Source organism: Haemaphysalis longicornis, unplaced genomic scaffold (genome assembly GCF_048455015.1).
Source record: "Haemaphysalis longicornis isolate Haplotype H1 unplaced genomic scaffold, Haemaphysalis longicornis Haplotype H1 scaffold_4, whole genome shotgun sequence".
Lineage (NCBI taxonomy): Eukaryota > Metazoa > Arthropoda > Arachnida > Ixodida > Ixodidae > Haemaphysalis > Haemaphysalis longicornis.
Window position 1 is genome coordinate 89,155,056 of NW_027526361.1, and position 21,741 is coordinate 89,176,796.

At 47.8% G+C, this 21,741-nt stretch overlaps 2 protein-coding genes across 2 annotated transcripts in view; both read left to right on the forward strand.

The window, feature by feature from the left end:
- The first annotated feature begins 293 nt into the window (after positions 1–293).
- On the forward strand, positions 294–9,113 carry LOC144179831 (disintegrin and metalloproteinase domain-containing protein 10-like). The gene is made up of 4 exons (XM_077708262.1): positions 294–315; positions 2,668–2,818; positions 7,683–7,801; positions 8,815–9,113. Exons 1-4 carry the CDS (start codon positions 294–296, stop codon positions 9,111–9,113), a joined length of 591 nt encoding a protein of 196 aa, XP_077564388.1.
- A 2,868-nt stretch (positions 9,114–11,981) lies between these two features.
- Positions 11,982–21,741, forward strand: part of LOC144180429 (disintegrin and metalloproteinase domain-containing protein 10-like) — a 46,239-nt gene continuing 36,479 nt past the window's right edge. Inside the window, exons 1-3 of the mRNA XM_077708772.1 lie at positions 11,982–12,187; positions 14,997–15,189; positions 18,404–18,588. Of these exons, the coding sequence (XP_077564898.1) occupies positions 12,050–12,187; positions 14,997–15,189; positions 18,404–18,588 (516 nt within the window). The 5' untranslated portion in view covers positions 11,982–12,049. The remainder of the gene's footprint in view (positions 12,188–14,996; positions 15,190–18,403; positions 18,589–21,741) is intronic.

Below are 21,741 nucleotides of genomic sequence, written 5' to 3' on the forward strand. Positions count from 1 at the left end.
AGATTGTAATTTGGTGCGAAACCTTGTCTCGCGGCATGGGGTCTTGAATCTGGTCACTCTAAACATGAGTTCACAACTTTTGGGGACGCTGCAAGTTTATTAACATCACTATCATCATCAGTGCCACAAATCTCACGTGCAGCAGAATCAGGCGTCACGAGCAGTAAGACCGCGAGGCCGACGAAGAAAAAAACGGAAAAGGAACCACGATTCCTGCTTTTCTCATGCTCGGATCGCAATTAATGCGAATAATCTACCCCCTTTGGGCTGCATTTCTCGCATCATTCTCCTACATGCCCGCTCAAGTGTGCGCTGGTGAGTGGAAATTGCTTGCGCTTGTATGCAAGGCGATCAAGTATTGAATCTAGCTGAGACTAGTTGATGAAATGGCAACACCCGCGTACTCGCACTCATCGGGATTGATCCACCAACTTTATTCTGCGTAGCGTTGTCGTATCCTTCCCTCTTTCAACTGACTTGAACGGTACGCCCAAGAAGAGCGCAGATTAAACTATTGTCTAATATCAGAACGGAGTCTGGTAGCACTGTGATTAACTAAGATTCGTTGTTTCTTCCATTCATTATAACAAATTAGTTGGATCGTCAATTAAGGCCGAGCCTCGCATAGTTAAAAATGCTGATGTACCTTGTGCGAGTACTACGGCGCTATCTAAAGCACCATAGCTGGCATGTGCTAGTGTCGTGGTTCAGTCGACGAGCGGTTTGTTTGGTGCGAGGTATGTTTGGTAAACGGGGTATAGTGCAGCTTACCTTTCACCGTGCATTTAACGCATGGTGAAAAGGGAATGTCACTTGATAATCCAGCGATATTCAGGGTGAGAAAAGGGGCGCAAGTTAAATCTATCCTGAGAATACAATTAAAGGTTCGAAGGCCTATGTTTATATTAGGAAATTGAAGGCGAGTATTGCACATTGTCATATGTATAAAATGACCTGGAAATTTAACGTGTTCGCGGACGACACCTCTCCAAAAGATATATCTAACCACTGCGGGATCCTAAATATTTGTCAATCAGTCTAGCTGGCTTAATTTATTACTTGCCTACACCTATATACATGAGCCGTAGAGCCAGCAATAATGAGATATTTACCGAACATTAAAACTGTGCTAGACAAACGTTTGAAAGGACATTTCAGTCGAATGGCCTTCGAAATTTTAAATGTCATTCGAACTGGAAGGAGTTCCGCCGATCTACACTGCAATTCTCAAAGGCAGTTGAAAGTTTCTGTGTTCGCCCGCCATGTTCTGGTGTCGCCACTGCTGCCCTGGTTCGTTTTTAACAAAAATTAAATGTTTGGGGTTAAAATGGGCGAGAACAACAATTATTAGTGATAAAATATTGATAACAATCTACAAGCGCGCACAAAACATGCACAAAGGAGCTTTTTTTTTCGCTTTTCGCACCGCCGGCAGCACCAAGTTACCTTGTAATCGTAGCGCGAATTGCAGTGAACATAAACAAGTAAGAAATTATGAAGATTGGGCGCTTTAAACTCCAAGTTGTACTTGTAAATAATTGTTTTTTTTTTTAATTATTGTATGCAGAAACTGCGCCAGACAGTACGATCTTTCGCGTTTCAAAGGCCTTCGAGAACCTTTGAGGTTCTCAAATGCGTTTGAAACGCGTTTCACTGCTTGTGCTCCTATGACTAAAGTGGCATTTCAATCAAATGCCTTTGAAAAACGCCGTGTAGCCGTTTAAGCCAAATGGCATTTTGACTCAAAGGCCTTCGAAACACTCGTGTAGCACAATATATGGTAATTGGTGCGGTTATTAACGTATTTCCTATAGCCAGCTGAGGCACGTAAGCTGGCGCTTGAAAGAATGGATAAATCACGTGGGATGAATCTTTGTCGGTTATTCTGTAACCTGTTGTGAGAGTTGAAATAAGCAGCTGTATACGGCTTCCTATTTTTTTAAGAGCGAATCTCTTTATAAGCGACCCCAAACCATCAACCGCCGGCGTCGGCGGCGGCGGCGTCCGCAGTGCTCCTCTATATTTAAAGAAGAAACAGCATCCGGCGCCAGGTTTCGATCCGAGGACTTTGCGGGCCGCAGCCCGACGCTCTACCGAATAAGCCACGGACGCGACGCTGATATCGGTGTCAGAACGCGCCTTATATCTTTAACGCACTCAAACTACGTCGTCAGCGGCGTGCGTTGGCGACTCAGCGGCGTTATAGCGGCTTGATAACTGCGTGGTGTACACGTGATACCACAAACCCGATGGAAGAGATGGAAGAGAAGGCGGCGAGGCGGTGGGCTGCGGGGGCCGAGCGCAAGCGCCGCAAGCGGGCCGACAACCGTGCATTCGCACTTTCACATTCTCCCCCTCGGGGAAATGCGGGGGAATTTAATTAGGCGCCTCACGAGATCAGTACGGGGGGGCATTCGCAGAAACTGCCGTCGATGCGGATTCGACAGTGCTACGGCGGCTGTGCTCTGTAACTGTGATATCCCTCCGACGGTCACGTGGTCAGCTTTGTTTCTCCTAACAATACACAACACAGAGTGCTGCTTACGCTGATGTAAGGTTTGGAAATTAAGTTGTGTTGAGCTTCTTATCGCCGGGTTGTCTGTAATCGTAAATGGACCAAAACTGGGTGTTGCACAGATTTCGTGTCCACAATTGTTCTCGTTTCAGTTCGCATCCCGAACAACGTCGTGCGCCACTATGAGCCATTGTCGTACGCTCCCATCGACGTCCACCGCCGCTCCCGCTGGAAGCGCTCCGCTTCTACAAACGGCCACCCCGTGGAGCCCAACATCGAGGTTGCCTTCAGAGCCTACAAGAGGTAAGTAGTACCAGAGTCTTTCAATGTTTTACTGGTCACGAAACTTCGGCGCTCGTTTCATATAGGGACCGCGCGCGCCGCTGCAGGCGCCACCGCCGCACGAAGGTCATCCAGCCGCCGCGCGTGCGGCGTTTTGGCCAGCTCTTGGTGTGCAGACGCTTGCTGCTTTTGGTGTCTGCGCGCTGATTAAGCGTGTTTTTTTCGTAGTAGTTAGTGCTGAATAGTCCAGTCATTGTGTATATCACCTTCCTTCAATGGGGTTTTATTTTTCGAAGTAAATTACCGTTGATTTTGGCCGCGAATGGCAACGGCTTCTGTGTGCTCTGGCACAAGCGCTGCGCCGTCGTGTTTACGGATTTTTAAATCTATATTGCTTCTTTTCGTAAAGCAAAGGTGCAATTACCACATATACGGTAGCCGTGTATAGTCACGGAATGCTGCGGGCCTATCGATAATACAATAAAAAAACTGAAAGAAACCAAGTACGCGTCGTTCAGACTACGCTTAATGAATCCGTTGATTGATCTGGAATGCACAGAACGCCAAAAGAGATATACCAATAGTACTGTCGTTTCGATGAGTTGTTACATACTTGAGAACATCTAAAAACGCTGCAGAAACGCGAAGGATCAAAACACGAAGAGATATATGTTGCACCATGTGTCTTTCTGCATCCACGCTTTGCAATACTTGAAAAAACAGGAAGCGAAAAAAGAACAATAAAACTGATTTTATCACACGCAACAAAAAATTTCAATGTTACGAAGGGAGACAAAAGAGCGTGGTCCAGCGTACAAAAATTTATTTTTTCGCGCTGCGATGTGCAGCACACGGGGAAAACAGAATATTTCCACGTAGCCAAGAACGAAGCAAAGCTTTTCTGAACGCAGCGAGCTAGCGATCTACTGCACTACAAAAGACTAGAATGAAACACAAACGTCGAAGAAGCAGTCCGCAGTGTGAGCCCTCATTCCCACAGCCGTTTTTTACCCCGTCACGTCACCGTCCCGTCACCGTCCCGTCACCGTCTTCCGTCATGGGCGCCGTTTTTCGACCGATTTCTCGCCGAAAACGGTGCGACGGTGGCGAGAGGCCGAGCTCTACATTTCCGTCACGTCAACGTGACGGGACCATGCCCCGCGCTAAACCAGCTAATCAGAAAACAAATTTTTACGACTAAATTTCGCGAAAAGTGAGCCCAAACCATTTTCTTTACTTTTTAGATTAAAAACGCTCAAGTCTATAGGCTAAACTGATCACTAGGCAGACGACCCTGTAATCTGACGGAAAGCTCCCGTGTGGATCCAGTCTGAACACTTCTCCGTTCCGACAATGTCGCTTTTTGTTGACGTGACGGTGCCGTGACGGAGAAGGTGACGGCTGTGTGAATGAGGGCTGACGTGCACAGATGAACGTCGATAAAGTGAGTTGCGCGGCGTTTGCTATGCATGCATTACGCTGGGAACGTTATTAATTTCAGATCCATGGAAATGGGATCGAGAACATTGTCGAAGAAACAAAAAATCAAGTTAGCGACAAGGTGGCACCCTTTTCATATAAAACAATATTGCCTGGCGGGACGTACGACAAACAGAGCAAATGGGCGGTCCGGTTGAAACGCCAGATAAAAAACCGGAATCGGACACGCGCGGTTACAAAACAAACAAGACGAACCCTAAGGGATGATTCGCGGAAATATGAAAAGTAAAAGCACAAGGACGTCCCAAAGGTTTTTTAGACGTGAGCCTGAGCGCAAGGTAATACAAGTTTGCCAACAGGTAATGGAGCACCGCTACAACCTGACTGATATGACAAAATCCGGCTTTAAGTTACCCTTGTACAAGTCTAGGTCCACGATGCTCTCAAAATGGTACATTGCTTTTTCCATTCTCACATACAGTGCATTTCCACACACTGTCGCACACTTATAATCGAAGCTGAAATCTCCCTTTGCTTGCCTTGGATTGGCGCGCCTCCAATTCTCACGTAGGTGCCCGTCGCTCGGTCAACAGAACAAGGAAACATTTTCTGTGGTGTCGTTGTACAAGGAACGACATCCCGGGACGCAACACATGTTCGGCATCGTCGTTGCACTACTTAAGTCGCATCACAAGAGTGCGATATGCACGTTACATTTTTTTCCCGCACAAAACAAACACAACTCGCCGCGGCTCCGCCGTTCGAGCCAGCGCAACGCCGCCCGAGGAGTGACCTCAGTGAGAGGGTGGCGCCACCGCGCGGCGGCCAAACGCAGCATATGAAGCTCTCCCATTGAGTTACGGAGCAGTTTCGTGACCAGTAAAGCATTGAAGGACTCTGGTAGTACCAAGAAGATGAGGCTGTCCGTTTCACGCTTGCTTTGTGAAGTGGCTGGAATGACTCAGCAGCGGCGGCTTCATCGCAATAAAGCCAGCGTTTAATGCGAAACGCGAAAATACTCCTTGGTCGATTGGAAGAACGGAAAGTTTCTATTCAGCGCGAAGTCCGCCAGGTAGAACTGAGATTGTAACATCATCGCTCGGCGACGTTCCGTTCTCCCGTAGGTACAAGCCCAACACTTCCGGTTACACCTAGCGCCATCTACTGGTCCGCTTTGAACGCATTCCTTATTCTTTTGAGCGACTGCTATCGCTTTTCGACCTTCGTTGTCTAGTGGTATATAAAGTCGCCGGGTTTGACGCTAACAGCTGGTGGTCTCTTTGCCCCCAGTGGCATGATTAATTTTTGTTAAAGAATATTCCGTCGGATACGTTCCATGTATTCTATACGTAAATAAAGGTTTGGTACCGTCGTAGTGTGGGGCGCAGCCTTTACACGTTTAACTAACGCTCTGCCCATCTCCGAAAGAGCCAGGCTTGTACCTACATGTGAACTGAATGTTGCCATCACTCGCCTGTAGAGAACGCGCACCCAGCTCGAGCCGCGGGACATAGCACGTGTGGTTTTGGTGCGGTGCCGTCTGCCAGTGGCGAGCACTCCTCCAAGTCGCCGTCTTGTCGGACGTCAGTGCGAACCACAACGAAACCGCACACGCCCGGGCGCGCGAACTAACAGGCCGCGCCGGACCAAGCGGGGAACGCCCGTGGCACAGCACGAGAGACAGAATGACGGGCTACAAGGAAATAACCCAGGCTTATCGACTCGCGAGACAAACGCTCCCACCGCCCTGCAAAGGGCTGAGCAGAGAGCAAACAGTTGTGTACAGGCAGCTCCAGACAAGGACGATCATGAGCCCGTCCCTAATGCACAAGATGTACCCGGAGACGCACCCAGACGATACGTGCAGGGTGTGTCGTAAAGCCACCGCGACCATCGAGCACATTGTCTGGGACTGTCTCAACTTCCCGGACGAATCCACGACAGGAAGACTGCCACCCGCCCTTGAGGAGGCGAAGCGATCCGAAGACCAAGACCTCCAAATTCAGGCCGTCCAGCGGGTCCTCGTAGCGTTGACCAGGCAGGAGCCCGAGCGACCCGATGACGGGAAGCGATGCTCGGGCCTGGCGGCGACGGCGAGGGCGACTCCGGCCAAGTCTGAAGTCTTAGTGTAAGGCTTTAACCACCGGCCCAATAAAAGTTTTCCCAATCCAAAAAATCTACAAATGCATACGTTGCATCTGCGCCGCCTTATGCTCCGCTATTGCCCTCCACTCATAATCTTAAGCGTCCTCAGAGTTTCGAAACCGCGACTGACATTTATCTGTAATAGTGGCCGTGAAAAAGCTCCAGATTTTTTTTCTTTAAGCGGTCAGAATTTTATCATACAAATTGCTTCAGTATAATCTTGGTAGAACAAGAAATTTACCCCCATTTCTTGTAATCATACTCTTCCTATAAAGCTCATGTGTTGACAGCGGACGGGAAATCCGCAACGTTCACAACTCCGCTGTAGGCTAATTATCACAAGAAAACGAAGCTCGGCACAATAGAAAGTTTAAGCAGTGCATATGCTCAGTGTTGTACGTGGTTACCGTATTGACCGGGACCCGTCTGGGCACTTGCGCATTCGTCACGTTAGGGGGGATTAGTTCCGCGGGCCGGCCCTCGCCATGCCCGTGCATTCGTCCCGGTGGGGTGAGCCTCCTCGACCTTCCCGCGCGCGCAGGCGCAGTCGGGTCCCGGTCGACACGGTAACTACGTAAACGACGGAACAGACGGAATGCTAAAACTATCTAATGATAGAGTATCTTAGCGGTAAATGGTACTGTACTTTTGTTTTCAGAGATGCCTACGTCATACTGAGTTATACTGAGCCTTTCAAGGAAACGGCTTTGCCGCAAAGTGTATTCTACTGACGAATCACACGAAAATTGGTGGCGGTAGTGGTGAGGGTGGTGGTGGTGGTGACCATGACGTTCGTACCCTTCCCTAAGGGGAGTTGTTCGATCTGTGCGTAACATTGCTACTATACTCGGTGACAACTTAAGAACGGCACCCGAAGTTGCCGCTGTGCCTTATCACCGTAGCCGGATGTTTCTCCGCGCGGCGCAAGTAGGGCGTTACTGGGAATATTTTTAACATGGCGTGAGCCGTTCTCGTGATTTTTTGGACCTAATATGCTTATAAACGACTCCAGTAAAGACAAACAAACTGCGTGAGACAAGGCAGACGATATCACGCATTCATAGCAAACCCCTTTCAAAACGCGCGCGCACTGGCGTCACAGTTTCGGCGCTTTGGCGGAGTGATACACTACATGAGGTGGTGCCGTTCTTGAGTTGTAACCGAGTATACCAGCATGCGGGTCGCAACATCCCTTGTTCATGCGGATTGCGTGAAAGATTCCGCTTGCAGACACTCCCATCCACTCACGTGCAAATGGCTGTAGCCTATTAATCACTTTCTCCTTCAATTTATTCGCCAGAGAATTCCGGTTGCACCTGGGGCGCGACCGGTCTTCGTTCTCTAGCAACTTCGCGCTGCTGACAAACCAAGGGCCCGTGGACGCCAGCCTCGACCACCTGTATTCCGGCTACGTCGAAGGTGAGGAGCCGTCCAGCGTGCATGCAGTGTGTAATGTCATTGCGCTCGCGGGTAATTATAAGAGATTCCTCTAGGCCTGTCTTTGGCAATGCCGTCAAGCGGAATAAGATGCACCGCATCGTCGGAAAGATTGGCCTACGCCGTAGATTACGGTGGCAGTATAGTTGCCTCAGCGCACACAGTCGCTAAACTAGGGCTCATATGCCAAAATCAACGTCTGATTTGGCTGCTGCCTCTGGAAGATACTTATGTGCTTCCCTGCATTCTGTCGACAAGAAGATGGGCTAGCAGTCAAGGCACCACAATGTTTCACACGTTACTGAATCGCTTAGAGCTGTTAAAATTACCAAAATGTCGTGTGTTTATTCCAAAAATCCCGGGACATCTGCACTAACGTGAAACCTGGGGAGGGGTGAAGCATGCAGTGTGTAAGTGTATTCTTGGCGTCTTGGCGTTTTTGGCCACGGAGATGATACCGTAGGGGGTAGGACTGTATAGCGTTGCTTTAACGGTCCCGAGTCTTTAAAGCACGAATCGTTCTAGCAAGAGGCGTTGAAAAACAAGAATCCGGGTGTTTTAGCAGCGTGACTACATGAAAGGACGACGACGACAGGGGACGCCGCCAGATCGAGCACCTAAAGGGCTCCGCCCCTAGAAAGTGTGATGTTGAGAAATGTATGCACCAATTTTGGCCTACCTGCTGCATTCATCGATAGACAGGAACCAAGCCATTGGAGTAAGGTAGGTGTAAGCCATTCAGAGGGGAGGGGGGGGAGGAGTCGGAACTCGCTCCATGTAGGGCCAAGCTTCCCTGTAGGGCCAAGCTTCCTATTTCATTTGCCGTCTTATGATAATTATTCCGTTATACGGATAGTCCAACTGTTGTTCTTCATCCATGGACTGGTAACACAAACGCGACGACGACGACGACGATGACGATGATGATGAGGATGCGGATGATTAGGCGTCCTCTCAGAAGCGACTTACTTCAACCATGTGGGTTACGCTCGCAGGCGTCGCCGACAGCCGCGTCGTGGGCGCCATCATAGGCGGCGTGTTCATCGGCCGCATCTCGCTGCGCCGCGAAAACGAGGAGTTCCACGTGGAGCTCGCCAGCCGCTTCTTCCCGCCCGAAGCCAACCGGTCATCGTCGCCGCGCTTCCACTCGGTCGTGTACTCGTCGCGCGACGTCCGACCGACGGGCCACCTCTGCGGTCTGCACGGAGCCACCGCGGAGTCCCTCAGGCGACTCCAGATGCAGTACCGCCGACGGCGACCAAAGGTGCACATCGCGCGTTTTTGCATTGCTTAGGGAGCCCTATTAATGCCGCGCCAAGGCAGAAAATGCATGACGCTTCGAGTCAAATTTTAGCCGCATCTACATGATCGCAAGAGGGGCAGTTTACTCATGTAAGCGTTGGTAATCCGCCAGGATTGGTAATAAGATTGAAGCCCCTGAACCCCAGCTCCCCGAGAGAAACATTGTCGGCTGAGCTCCTTGGAGGAATGCCATCAGACGTCTCACGAAGGCTCCCTCGGTGGGCATCCTCAGGCGAACACTGCTGTGGATGGAGGGTGTACCAGCGAGAGATGCCATTCAACGTGTGCACGCTGACACATTTGCATTACTCGCTTGTAAGTGGGATGCGCTGCTGTCGAGTTCACGTAACCGCGGTTGTTATAACAAGACCACCAACGTTGCTAAATAATGGGCGCGGGCTCCTCTTGCTTAACACCCCACTGCGCAATTTAGCGGCGTCTAGCTCAGCACATAAAAGGCATGGTTTAAGATCGATTAAATGATTTGAACAACGTGGCAGTTTTGGTAGATTTTTAAAGCATAACGCGACGAAGGAGGCTAGCTCGTACCGCATGTTTCTTAACAAAACTGGAACTAGATCTGAATGAGTCCCGCAGGTTAGTTTATGACCTCCGCGTTCTTAAATACCTTACCCGATGTAATCCCAACTGTTCTGCAGAAGTTTTCTGAAGCTTCTCTCAGTCGATTTGCTTCTTCCTTTTCCACGTTTCTTCCTCAGGTTGCCAGGCGTCAACGGCCAAAGCGCTCCCTCGCATCAGAGCATCTCCGGACTAGACGAAACGCTGAAGAAGCCGAGGGAGTTGGAGGTAGAGCAGGAAATTTTCACAGGGCGCCCAATGACGCATCACTCCTTCAGGCCGACAACGTCCCCGCCCACCATTTCCATCTTTTGCCAGACACTCGCGGCGGACATGTTTTGAGCCGTCCGTCACCCCGAACTCCGGAACACGGCCCAAGGATTGCCGCTGTTGTTAGAAATGGGTATGTGGACTTAAATTCACTCTTTTTAATTGGAGCTTTGTATCACATCTGTGGATAACGTTCTACTAAAAGTGCGTGAATGATTCGCTACCTCCTGGAAGAAGACGCTGTATTAGTAGCTACTCAGGCACCCCTTAGCAAACTCCCGTTGTCAATCTTGGGGTGCTGTGGGGGACACTTGAGGTGGTATTCGCGGTTGTACATCATTTACGATCTAAACTGTCATTGTGGCGAGCCCCTGAAGGGCGAATTCGCTCGTAGAAGTGCAGTTTGCTCTCGATTGAGAAACCTAGGCGTTGCCCACTATAGATAGATATAACGCGTACGCCTCGTAAGTGACGTTTGGGTCAAAAAGCGCAATTTCCAAAGATGCTGAGCCGACGTCTTGGTAGTTACTTTACTTGTCCCGTCCATCTTGAAGATTCACTTCTAGCAGCCCCGTAAATTCGTAAATATTCCCATCTGCAAAAATACTGCAAGCAATGTCTCCTTAATCATGTTTAAGTAGAAAGAAGGCACGCGCCACCGTGGCACAGACATCTTTCTTTGTATAGACCCATAGAGAGCAAGCTCTTAAAAGAATGAAATGACTGACACCGTGCAAACGGCACTAGCCAACATTTGGCGGCGCTGCAATCGACAGGCACACCCGAGGTTAGAGAGTGCTCCAGGTTTTCGGGGGCTTAGAATGCAACAAGGTTAATCTGTGCCTTAGACTGGGCTTTCAAGCTGTTAAAAACGATCCGAACCATCCTAATTTGCGCACTAGGCTTTCGCTACGGGAATACAGGGTCATACGGGAAGGCCACCTCCTTTTGGTGCCACCGACTATCCGAGATCAAGGAAAGGCAGCGGCTCCGGCACAGAGGGAATATTTGCTCTTCGATTTTAACGCTTCCTACGCTACCGGGGCCTTCACGCTTACCAAGACACACTGCAGCAGAAGCAGCTGTAGACTTTACATTGCGAATGCTAGCGTGCAATTGCGCTCCTCCCAAACCCCATGGAGGCGGACGAGTTACATACAAAGTCCTACTTTGACACCCTTCAAACATTTACGGCAACCCACCTCGGCAGTCACCATCGTTAAAGGGGTTTCGCCTAGATCTTGTCAATACGTCATGAAATCGAAGAGCTGGCAGCTAAGCGCACACAAGGCCTTCTCCTTTCAAGAGCATAAAACGTCCTCTTGGAATTATCAGTTTTGATGGCGGTGCTTGTCGGAGGCAGGAAAAGGTGATGAACGCAACACATATGCGGGTCAAAAGATGACCACATAATAAATGTAAATGTAACCTACCAGCACACACCTTCTACCACTACTTACAGGACTGACCCATAACAAAAGAACACAGAGAACTATTTTTACTATCCATAGGAACAACCTACCACGAAGTAACCGTGATGTAATAAAAAAATATAAAAACTTTAAAAATTCTAGAAGTAATGGCAATTCAAATTAACTGTAATATTCAACAATATTAGCCCTTCAAATATTTCGGTTCCAAATTCACACACAGCCAGACACACAAATACAGCTGCAAATAACGTGAGAATAACTCCGAGATCCTTTGTAATTATTTAAGGTGCTTATATTTAGTTATTTTCAGGTTGTCTAACTAGGTGGTGTAATTACCCTTGTTGACATATCGTTTCGAGCTTAAATGGAAACATACAATTTCAATGTATTGTTCTTACATAGCTTGGTGCTGGTACGAAAAGGTCTCAAGGCATGAGCCCGGTAAATAAAGAAATCGCTGCAATATGAAGCTGGCTTGAAAAGCATGAAGTAGCCGCAAGGCCATTCGAAGAACGACGTTACAGTAACTTTCAATTAATCCTCTTTGTTCAGTTCCCGCTTTCACAAAGAGGAGAAATCGCTGAAGCTCGTGTGCAACCTCGAGATCAACGTGGACCACACGCTCGTCGCGGCAGTGGAATCGGACATGTTGGGCGACGAAGTCAAGGCGAGGCAAGTTCTGACCAACATCATCTCCACGCACACCGCGGCTGCGTCAGAGATCTTCAGCACTACAGACTTCGGAGGCATCTTGGGCGTCTCGTTCACCGTGCAGCGTGTTAAGGTAAGTTGAACCACAGCGCAAACAAGACACAGGACGATAACAAGAGGACACACGAAGTGCTGACTTACAACTGGATTTTACCCGTCGCGGCGGGTCAGTGGCTGTGGCGTTGCGCTGCTGAGCACGAGGTCGCGGATTCGATTCCCGGCCGCGGTGGCCGCTTTTCTCATGGAGGCGAAAAGCAAAAACGCCCGCGTGTACGAGATTTCGGCGCACGTTAAGTATGCCCAGGTGGTCAAAATTGATCCGGAGCCCCCCACTACGGCGCGCCTGATCGCCTGCGTTGCGTCGGCGCGTTAAACCCTACAATCAATCAACAACGGGATTTTATTCTTTCCAAAGACGCCAAATATAAACGAAACTGAAGGAAACAAAACATGAACAAAAAAACACACGAAAAAGCCAGCATGAATAAACACAGATCCAACCCCACAACTAACCATTACCGGCACGTGTCCTGTTTAGATAGTTTATCTCCTTCTTCGTGAGTTAAGTTGAGGCTATACTGACGCATTTCTCCCGCAGGCGTTCAATATTGGCGGCCTATATGACTTCTCGAGTCAGGGTTTAAAGTTAATGCCGATAACGCGGCAATCTTCAAACAGCGGCTCGCAGCCGCATGTGTCGCAATGGGTGGCAAGATGACCAAGCGCTTTATTTTTAACGTTATTGTAGCGTTATTGTGTACTCAGATATTGAATAGCAGCCTATCATTGTCCCTGAAGAAGAAAGCGTGTGAGAGCTGCATCTTACCGGTTCTCACCTACGGGGCAGAAACTTGAAGGCTCACTATGAGGGTTCAACTTAAATTGAGAACGACTCAGGGAGCAATGGAACGGAAGGTTATGGGTGTAACACTAAGAGACAAGAAGAGAGCGGATTGGGTCAGGGAACAAACGCGTGTTAAGGTATATATATAGTAGAAATTTAGAAGAAGAAATGGACGTGGGCAGGGCATGTAATTCGAAGGCAAGACAACCGTTGGTCATTAAGGGTAACAGAGTGGATCCCTAGAGAAGGCAAGCGTTGTAGGAGGCGGCAGAAAGTTAGATGGGCAGATGAGATACAAAAGTTAAATTCAAAAAGTTAAAATACAAAGTTAAAATACAAAATACAAAAGATAAATTCGCCGCAGCTAGCACAGGACCGGGATAATTGGAGATTAATGGAAGAGGCCTTTGCCCTGCAGTGGACGAAGATAGGCTGGTGATGGTGATGAAGGTGAGACGTGCAATGCCAATCTTTGGCTGCTGGTGTTGAGGGCTGCTCAGGCTGGGAGAGCTCAAGGGGACTCAGATTTATGACTCATTTCCATTTATTTTCGTAATTAACATCTCTCTCTCTCTCTCTCTCTTCCCTTGATGTAAATAACTACTGAGGCGTCTGATTTAAAGCAGTTGTACTCTCGGACCAACCTTGGGGCTATTGACAACTGCGCATAATTTTCGCAACCTTGTCTAAACTGCCCGACTGCTGCACTCAGCCCGAAGCCCGTATCGAATGATTTGGCACTCATTGTGTGCGTGTATTCTCATGTTTTTTTGTTTTTGTTTTTTTTTGTTCGTTTTTGTCAGGAGGTAAACTTACAAGCGCATCTATCTCTTGTTATTTGCACACCTAGAGGTAGTGCGAGGTTACTGTTGACAGCTCCCGGCAGGCGTGCTCTCTAGCGAAGCAATATTAGCAAAAGAAATCAAATTCCTTCGACGCTAGGAAGAGGGAAGTCCAGCGAAGCTGGCGCTCTGGTGGGGTTTGCTGTGTTGCGGTGTAGCTATATTAGGGATTTGCTATGCACAATTGTAAGGATCATGGCGCGACCTTTGCGTCACATACTATGGACACGCGCGATTGGTGAGTAAAGAAAATGACGTCTCTGGTCCGCCGCACAGGTGGCCGCCGAAAACTGGGAGGGGGGAAGAGAGGGGGAGGGGAAGTGGGAAAGAGACGCCGTGTGTGGCAAGCAGTGTATGCGACTCGGGAAAGAGGCGGCGGCAGTGAGCAGGAGCATAAGGTGGGGCTGTAGCCACACTCCATCCGTCCATGTCCATGCTTCACCGTGCAAAACGCAATGTGGCAAAGCCAGTTTACGGAACCCAAGCACACACTGATCCTTTCAAAGTCAGCTGCACCTTTAAACGCGCTTGCGTTGCCTAAAAGACAGTTAGTTTTCCAGGGTCAATATAAGCCACCATGCATAAAATTATGGGGGCTGTACCATCCTTATTCCTTTCTTTTATAGATTAATAATTTTATATTTTATATTTTACCATTTTAATTTTACGCTGAAAGTGGTTGGTCTGCGCTTGGTCTGTCGCCGGAGAGGATATGGAAGATCCTAGCCGTTGGCAGCTTCGCCGTAACGAAATGTGCAGAAATCCAGAGAATGGCCTACCATCCCACAGCATTCTTACGCCGCTTGTCTTCTCTGCGAATTATGAGTAGCCAAATGCTTTGGGTTATTTGACTATTTAATAGTTTTCCTTTGTTTCATATCGCCAATCATCATGGGCACCACGATTAAATCTGTTTGCTCCGGCAAATGTGGATTTTGTTCAAATACAGGGCGTTACGCGGTTGGTCATTTTTCAAGTTGTTTTATACCTGTGTTAGACGGCCATTTCAAAGGCCTTCTAAAGGACTTCGAACCAATTGTCTATTGAGTGCCCCATTGCAAATACATAAGGTGCACCTCCAACTGAGCGTTCAAGTATCAGTCGGAAGCTGTCGTGTAGCAGATGCATTATTCGTGTTTTGTTCTTTTCATCCGGGCCATTTTATTTTGGTAATGTACACACGCTGCGGTGTGCAGATAAATGACTCGAGTGCTTGCCAGGGCTCCAACCGAGGCACGAATCCGTTCTGCCGCGAAGACCTGGACGCCGCGCACCTGCTGCGCGAGCTGGCGAGCATCAACCACAATGGCTTCTGCGCCTCCTTCCTCTGGACGCACCGGCCGCTCCCGGAACAGCTCCTGGGACTCGCCTTCGTCGCGGAGCCGGAAGGTGAGCCGTTTATAGCAGACGCCGCCGTTTGTTAGAGCCAGGCCGTTCAATCAATCAATCAATCAATCAATCAATCAATCAATCAATCAATCAATCAATCAATCAATCAATCAATCAATCAATCAATCAATCAACCAATCAATCAATCAATCTATCCATCTATCCATCCATCTATCCATCCATCCATCCATCCATCCATCCATCCATCCATCCATCCATCTATCTATCTATCTATCTATCTATCTATCTATCTATCTATCTATCTATCTATCTATCTATCTATCTATCTATCTATCTATCTATCTATCTATCTATCTATCTATCTATCTATCTATCTATCTATCTATCTATCTATCCATCTATCTATCCATCTATCTATCCATCTATCTATCTATCTATCTATCTATCTATCTATCTATCTATCTATCTATCTATCTATCTATCTATCTATCTATCTATCTATCTATCTATCTATCTATCTATCTATCTATCTAAACAATCAATCAGTTTATTTCCCAGACATACATCTGGAGGGGTCCATGGGCTAAAAACAGACGTAACAGCTTGGCTGCGCCCATGAACCCTTACATGGCATTGACAGTATGCAAGCTGTAACATTTCAAATACAACATATGGATCAAATTTCATTTCAAATAAAAACATAATAACGTCGCGCGGTCAGATGGCAGTCAAGTACGGCATCTAGAATAAGCATCTCCTGATATATTTATTGTCGTCGTGAGTCTTAGTCGATTGCACTCTTAGCGACCGCATACACTGACGTACGAGGGGGAACGGGACGAAAATAATTCTGCCTGTCAACAAGTAACTACTACCGATAAATGTTTTTGTGGGGATAAGCTATCATATGCGGCTGCGGTGCATGTTCTCAGCACGAAGACAGCCATTTGGCACTTTCAGGGGGGACAGGGGGGAATGAAACTGATTGGAAAGTTACCAGATGTACGACGTCATTTCGAGGTGTCTGAATGTTTACTTTTTGTAATTCTTTTGCTTTAGCTTTTCACCTTTTCTTGTTTTGTTCGACTTTCTTTTCTGTTTCTTTCTTTTATGCCTTCCCTTTTCATTATGTTGGAGCAAAGGGAAAACATGAAAGCGCCACCGATTTTTTGTGTGATGTCATGCTGGAAAGTAGGTCCGTGGAAATTTCCAACCAACCAACGTGAAATCAGTATTAAATTAGGAGTGGCATACGATGGGCAGCTGCGAGTTTACACCACATGAAGCCGACACACTCGAAAGCACTTCGATGTCCGCAAAGCCTGAGTGAAACAAGTCATTTTTAAATCGCACTAAAACCAGCTTTAGCGTTCCTAACGCGACGGGCAATTAAATCATATTTCACAGCGTAAAAATGTTCTTTTTTTCGACGAATACCATGCAATGATTTTATCTCCACTCCTGGCTGATGAAAGATCACTAAATAAATGTTGCTCGACATTGATAAATTACGAGATTTCTACCGTAAACAGCATGACGAAGCATAATTGCTGTTGATGGTTAATAAGGGGGAAAATGTGGAATTTATTTTTGTGTTTTTGGATTGGGGCTTGATTTGCTGCTGAAAATTTTTGCAAGCATATGCTCCCCTTTCAAACCCACAAATTAATTTGCCGCTAAAGCTACCTCGCCAAGACAGCCATATCCTGAAAGAGGCGAAGGTACCCGCCAAAACTTTTATTTCAATCCGGGCGATAAGTAAAGAATGAAATATATAGGTGGTGCTTGCGCCCTGATCGGTGAAATCCGGTGCCGCGATGACCAACAGCACGAAGGAAGTAATGACGAAAGTGACCGAAATTGTAGGGGGAATTGCGCTCCGCAAGGCTGCCGACCCATTCGGATTTTCCCGTACACTGAGAAGTGACGACCGCTTGCTAATTGTTATTCAGCGTAGTTTTCAGCAAATCGTCGTACTGGCACTTGGTAAGGGGGAGAGTTAAGCACCTTACGCTGCGGAGTATTAAAGAGTTCTAGCTCAACGGCTACCGAAAGCCACGTTATAGACGGTATTCGTTGAAAAGTTTAGCGGTCAATTTCTTCGCTTGGCAACACTGGAAACGGCCACAGATATGGCCGATGCGCCACGGACATGGGCAAGTGCCGCCATCCCGCGGATCCCGACGTAACGAGTGACGGCGCACTAACATAAAGGAGAAGAGGGGTGCCTGATCTGGGGGCCGTGCGCCCAACGTCGCCTAGCAACAGACGCTTGGCCACAGATATGGCGGCGCGCTCGCATGGTTGCCTGCATGCATTCCACGCCATTGAATACCGGCCATAGGGCTAGTGCGCTGCTACTTGAGCGGCACAGGCAGCGCCTCCTGGCAGCCCCGGCAGCATACTTTGCTCGTACAGCGGGATTCACACGACGGAGAAACCCTCTCTTTTTGGCCCGCGGGATCCGCTCACGTGACCGGTTTTAGGCTCCGCCCCTCGGTGGGGATAGCCCGCGGTGGCTCCGCAAAAGAAAATGCCTCCGCATGTTTTCGCTCGACGGCGGTGGCCCCCGGCGGGGAATGGAACCTGTTCCTCGGCGCTGTCGTCTGCTAGTCACTCCGCGTAGCTCCGCACGTGTGGATGTTCCGCCAGGTCGGATAATCCGGTCACGTGCTCTTGACGCCACATATCCGTCCGCCTCCATGAGAGGGTCTCTCCGTCGTGTGAATCCCGCTGTAAGCCGACCCCAGCGGCGGGTGTATCACAGAACGGCGCCTTTCCGGGCGAAAAATATTGATTGATTGATTGTAGGGTTTAAAACGCGCCGACGCAACGCAGGCGATGAGGCGCGCCGTAGTGGAGGGCTCCGGGTTAATTTTGACCACCTGGGGATCTTTGACGTGCGCCGAAATCTCGTACACACGGGCGTTTTTGAAACGGCCGCCGCGGCCGGAAATCGAATCCGCGACTTCGTGCTCAGCAGCGCAACGCCTTAGCCACTGAGCCACCGCGGCGGGTACGGGCGAAAAATAAGCAGTTCTGCCTACTTTTATGTTTGCCGATGGCTCAACAGTTACCAAAACAAGTCTGGAACATCGCCGAAGAATGAATTATGTTGGTTTTTATGCGAATGTTATTAAGGAGAGCGCAGGCTGCGCTCCGAGGGAATGAAACTGGGGGAATGAATGAAGGAAGGGGCGACCGCCCCCCCTGCCCCCCTTGAGCGCACGCCTATGCATATATGCGCATGCAGGCGGCAGCGGCGGCGTCTGCGACATGTACCGCGACGGCGCCGTGGACGACGCGAGCGGTACGCACCGGGGGCCGCGCAGCCTCAACACGGGCCTGGTCACCTTCCAGAACAACAACGGCCGGGTTCCGCAGCGCATCAGCGAGATCACCTTCGCGCACGAACTGGGACACAGCTTCGGCGCCAACGTATGTGACTGCCGCGGCACCAATCACTTTTCTGTGGTATCATTAGGGGCACAAAAGACACGGTTTTTAAAAGTGAAAGAAGCTACGCCACCCGTATGAGATTGAAAACATGGAATAACTGAACTGTGCTTTCTTAGTGCTTAGACCATTAAGTGCTCAAGTCTCGTCACGCACGCCGCTGGCAACACCAAGAAAATATGAAATATTTTAAAAGAAGTTTCGGGACACTCCCAGAAGGTACATTCAGCCCCTAACAATGTCACTCAAGCAACGGTTGAAACCTTTGACTACTATTTCACCAGTGTTGGCCCTGACTTGGCGGCCGAAATTTGCACCAGTAACACGCACAATTCTATTCTTACGCCAATAAGCAACACTTTTGTTATGGAAGACATTGAATTGAATGAAGTAATGACAATAGTTAACAGTCTTCCCAAAAACAAAGCCGCAGGCCCTGACGGTATCACCGCCCGCCTCATCTAAGAGAACATTGACATACTTGGCCCCATACTATGTAATCTATTCAACCACTCCCTCCTTGATGGTGTATATCCATCACGTCTGAAAATAGCAAGAGTTACCCCTTTATTTAAGGAGGGTGACCGATCCGATCCAGTTATCGACCAATTTCAGTTCTAAGTGTTATCAATATTATTTTCGAAAAATTAATTGCAAAACGCGTCCACAAGTTTCTTGAAAAGTACCGCGTCATCTGTCCGCCACAGCATGGATTCCGCCCACGATACTCAACATCAACAGCTGTGCTCTCACTTACCCAAGTGCTTAATACCACCCTGCATAATAATAAACTTGCCGCTGTAGTACTCTTGGATCTTCAAAAAGGTTTTGATACAGTAGATCACAATATTATGCTGGATAAACTTAACAATTATGGCTTCCGAGATAAAACCTGTCATTTATTTTCCAGTTTTCTTACCGACCGTCAGCAAAAAGAGTCAATTAACAATATAACGTCTTCACTACGATACATAACTGGTGTTCCACAAGGGTCCGTGCTTGGGCCCTTACTGTTTGCCCTCTATATAAACGACTTGTCTCAAATAATTTCTTCTGAAATGCTCATGTATGACGATGACACTGCTATCATATTCACAGCCGATAATGCGGATCAACTTCAGGATAAACTGATCGTAGAGCTAGCTAAAATATCAAACTGGTTTTCGACAAACAAAATGACAATCAACACAAAGAAGACTAAATACATTATTTTTCCCTTTCCGAGAAAACTTGTAAATTACCGTATAATTAAACCGATTATTAACGATAATGCACTTCGCCAAACGAGTTCCCTCAAATATCTATGAATGTCTTTGACAGCAACTTAAATTGGAAGAACCAAATTACGCATGTTTGTTCTAACATAGCCTCCGTAACATAGCATACGCCCTTTTACAAGCTCGTGATTGTTTTGACGCTAACATCTTACTGATATTATACCATGCCTTTATGAGCGGCCACCTGACATATTGTTTATAGTCCTGGGGCTGGACGTCCACAACGTACATTAACCTCATCAGACGATTGCAAAAACGTGTGATTAAAATTATGAGTTTCGCCAGATACAACGAACACAGTAAGCCTTTGTTCACTCGGCTTCGACTATTAACTTTTGATCACATGCGTGAAGATAAAACGGCTCGAGTCACATACAGCATAGTAAGAAATAATCATCCATTTCCTGTCTCCTTATTTAACAGTCCATTACGGCACACAAGAAATTTCAGCCTCAACAATTTCAATCTTCTTCCCCTTACTCATAATATTTATGGTGAGCGACTTAGACAGTATGTTGATGCGAAAGTGGAATAAAATCCCTGTTGAACTGAGGAATGATCATAACTTCAGTAAAAAACTGAAAAACAGTTTTTTTTAAGTTGTATGCCCAAGAGTGTCCCCTGCACTAGAAACATACTTTTTTTTCTTTCCTTTTTTTTGATCGCAGCACGATCATTTGCGCACAATAGCAAAGTTCGCGGCCTTTCTTCTTTTTTTCAAATAGTCATCCCGTGTTATGTATGACGTTTTATTGGTAATTACTGTATTCTACCAGTATGTTTGTACACTGATTGTTAACAATCAGACTGCTTATCACTATGCATTTCCGAATTCGGACCCACAAGTAGCCTTTGGCTATGGGTCCAAGCACTGTTTGCAAATAGGATGTACCTATCCTTGAACTAAAACCAATGATTGATTAATTGATTGGTCAGGCGCCGCGGGACCAGAGTGCAGGGTAAAAAATCCCGGGCCATCTCCATTAACGTGAAACCTTCGGAGGGGTGAAGCATTTCGCCCACGGAGATGAAACCGCTGGGGGTACAGCTTTGCTACATCTGGTGTCTTTGATGCACGAAGCATTCTAGCGCGAGGCGTTCGAAAGTGGGTGTCCAGGTGTATTCTTTACGTACGCGTTACGTCCTAGAACGAGGAGTTGGAAAACGAGCGTCCCGGTGTTTTTGTACTGGGACTGCATGATAATACGACGACATGAGACGACGACGATGACGTGAGACGCCGACAGCCCCAGCCCCTAAGGGGCTTCGCCTGAAGAAACTCGTCATTAGCAACGTTCCCCGCGACGGGCTATATTTGCCTGGTCTGTGCACAACTACAAATATCGTGTTGAGCGTCGATGGTTTCGCTCTTGGTCTTTCGCCGCCTATAATAGCCGCACAAAGGAAGTGAGGACGGACAAACATAACTGCAGGGATACAATCTATGGGCTGAATCGCTGGTGTGCTCGGAAAGCACCTTGTAGTGCAACGAGTAGGATATATCGGTCACTAAATATAACGGTCCGAAACAAATGCGCACGTCCCGTCCTAATTAGGATCGAAAAAGATTGATGGAAGGAAACCTCAGTAGATTCAAGGATATTTGTAAAAATTCTAAAAAGTTGCGATAGGCGAAACATTTAGGGATGAGAAACGACTCACAAAAAAGCTCCAAAACTGAACACACACATTAAAAGAGACGAGCAAATGTTCTTCGTCTCCCTTACTACGGCTGCCCACTTTTAGCGCAATTCTTTGTGAGCAGCTACGCACCAACTAGCCCAACAGCGCATTTTAATGAGGAGCGACCTCCACCTATTAAGTTAAAATTAAAGCCGTTCCACTCGATGGGAAAGCT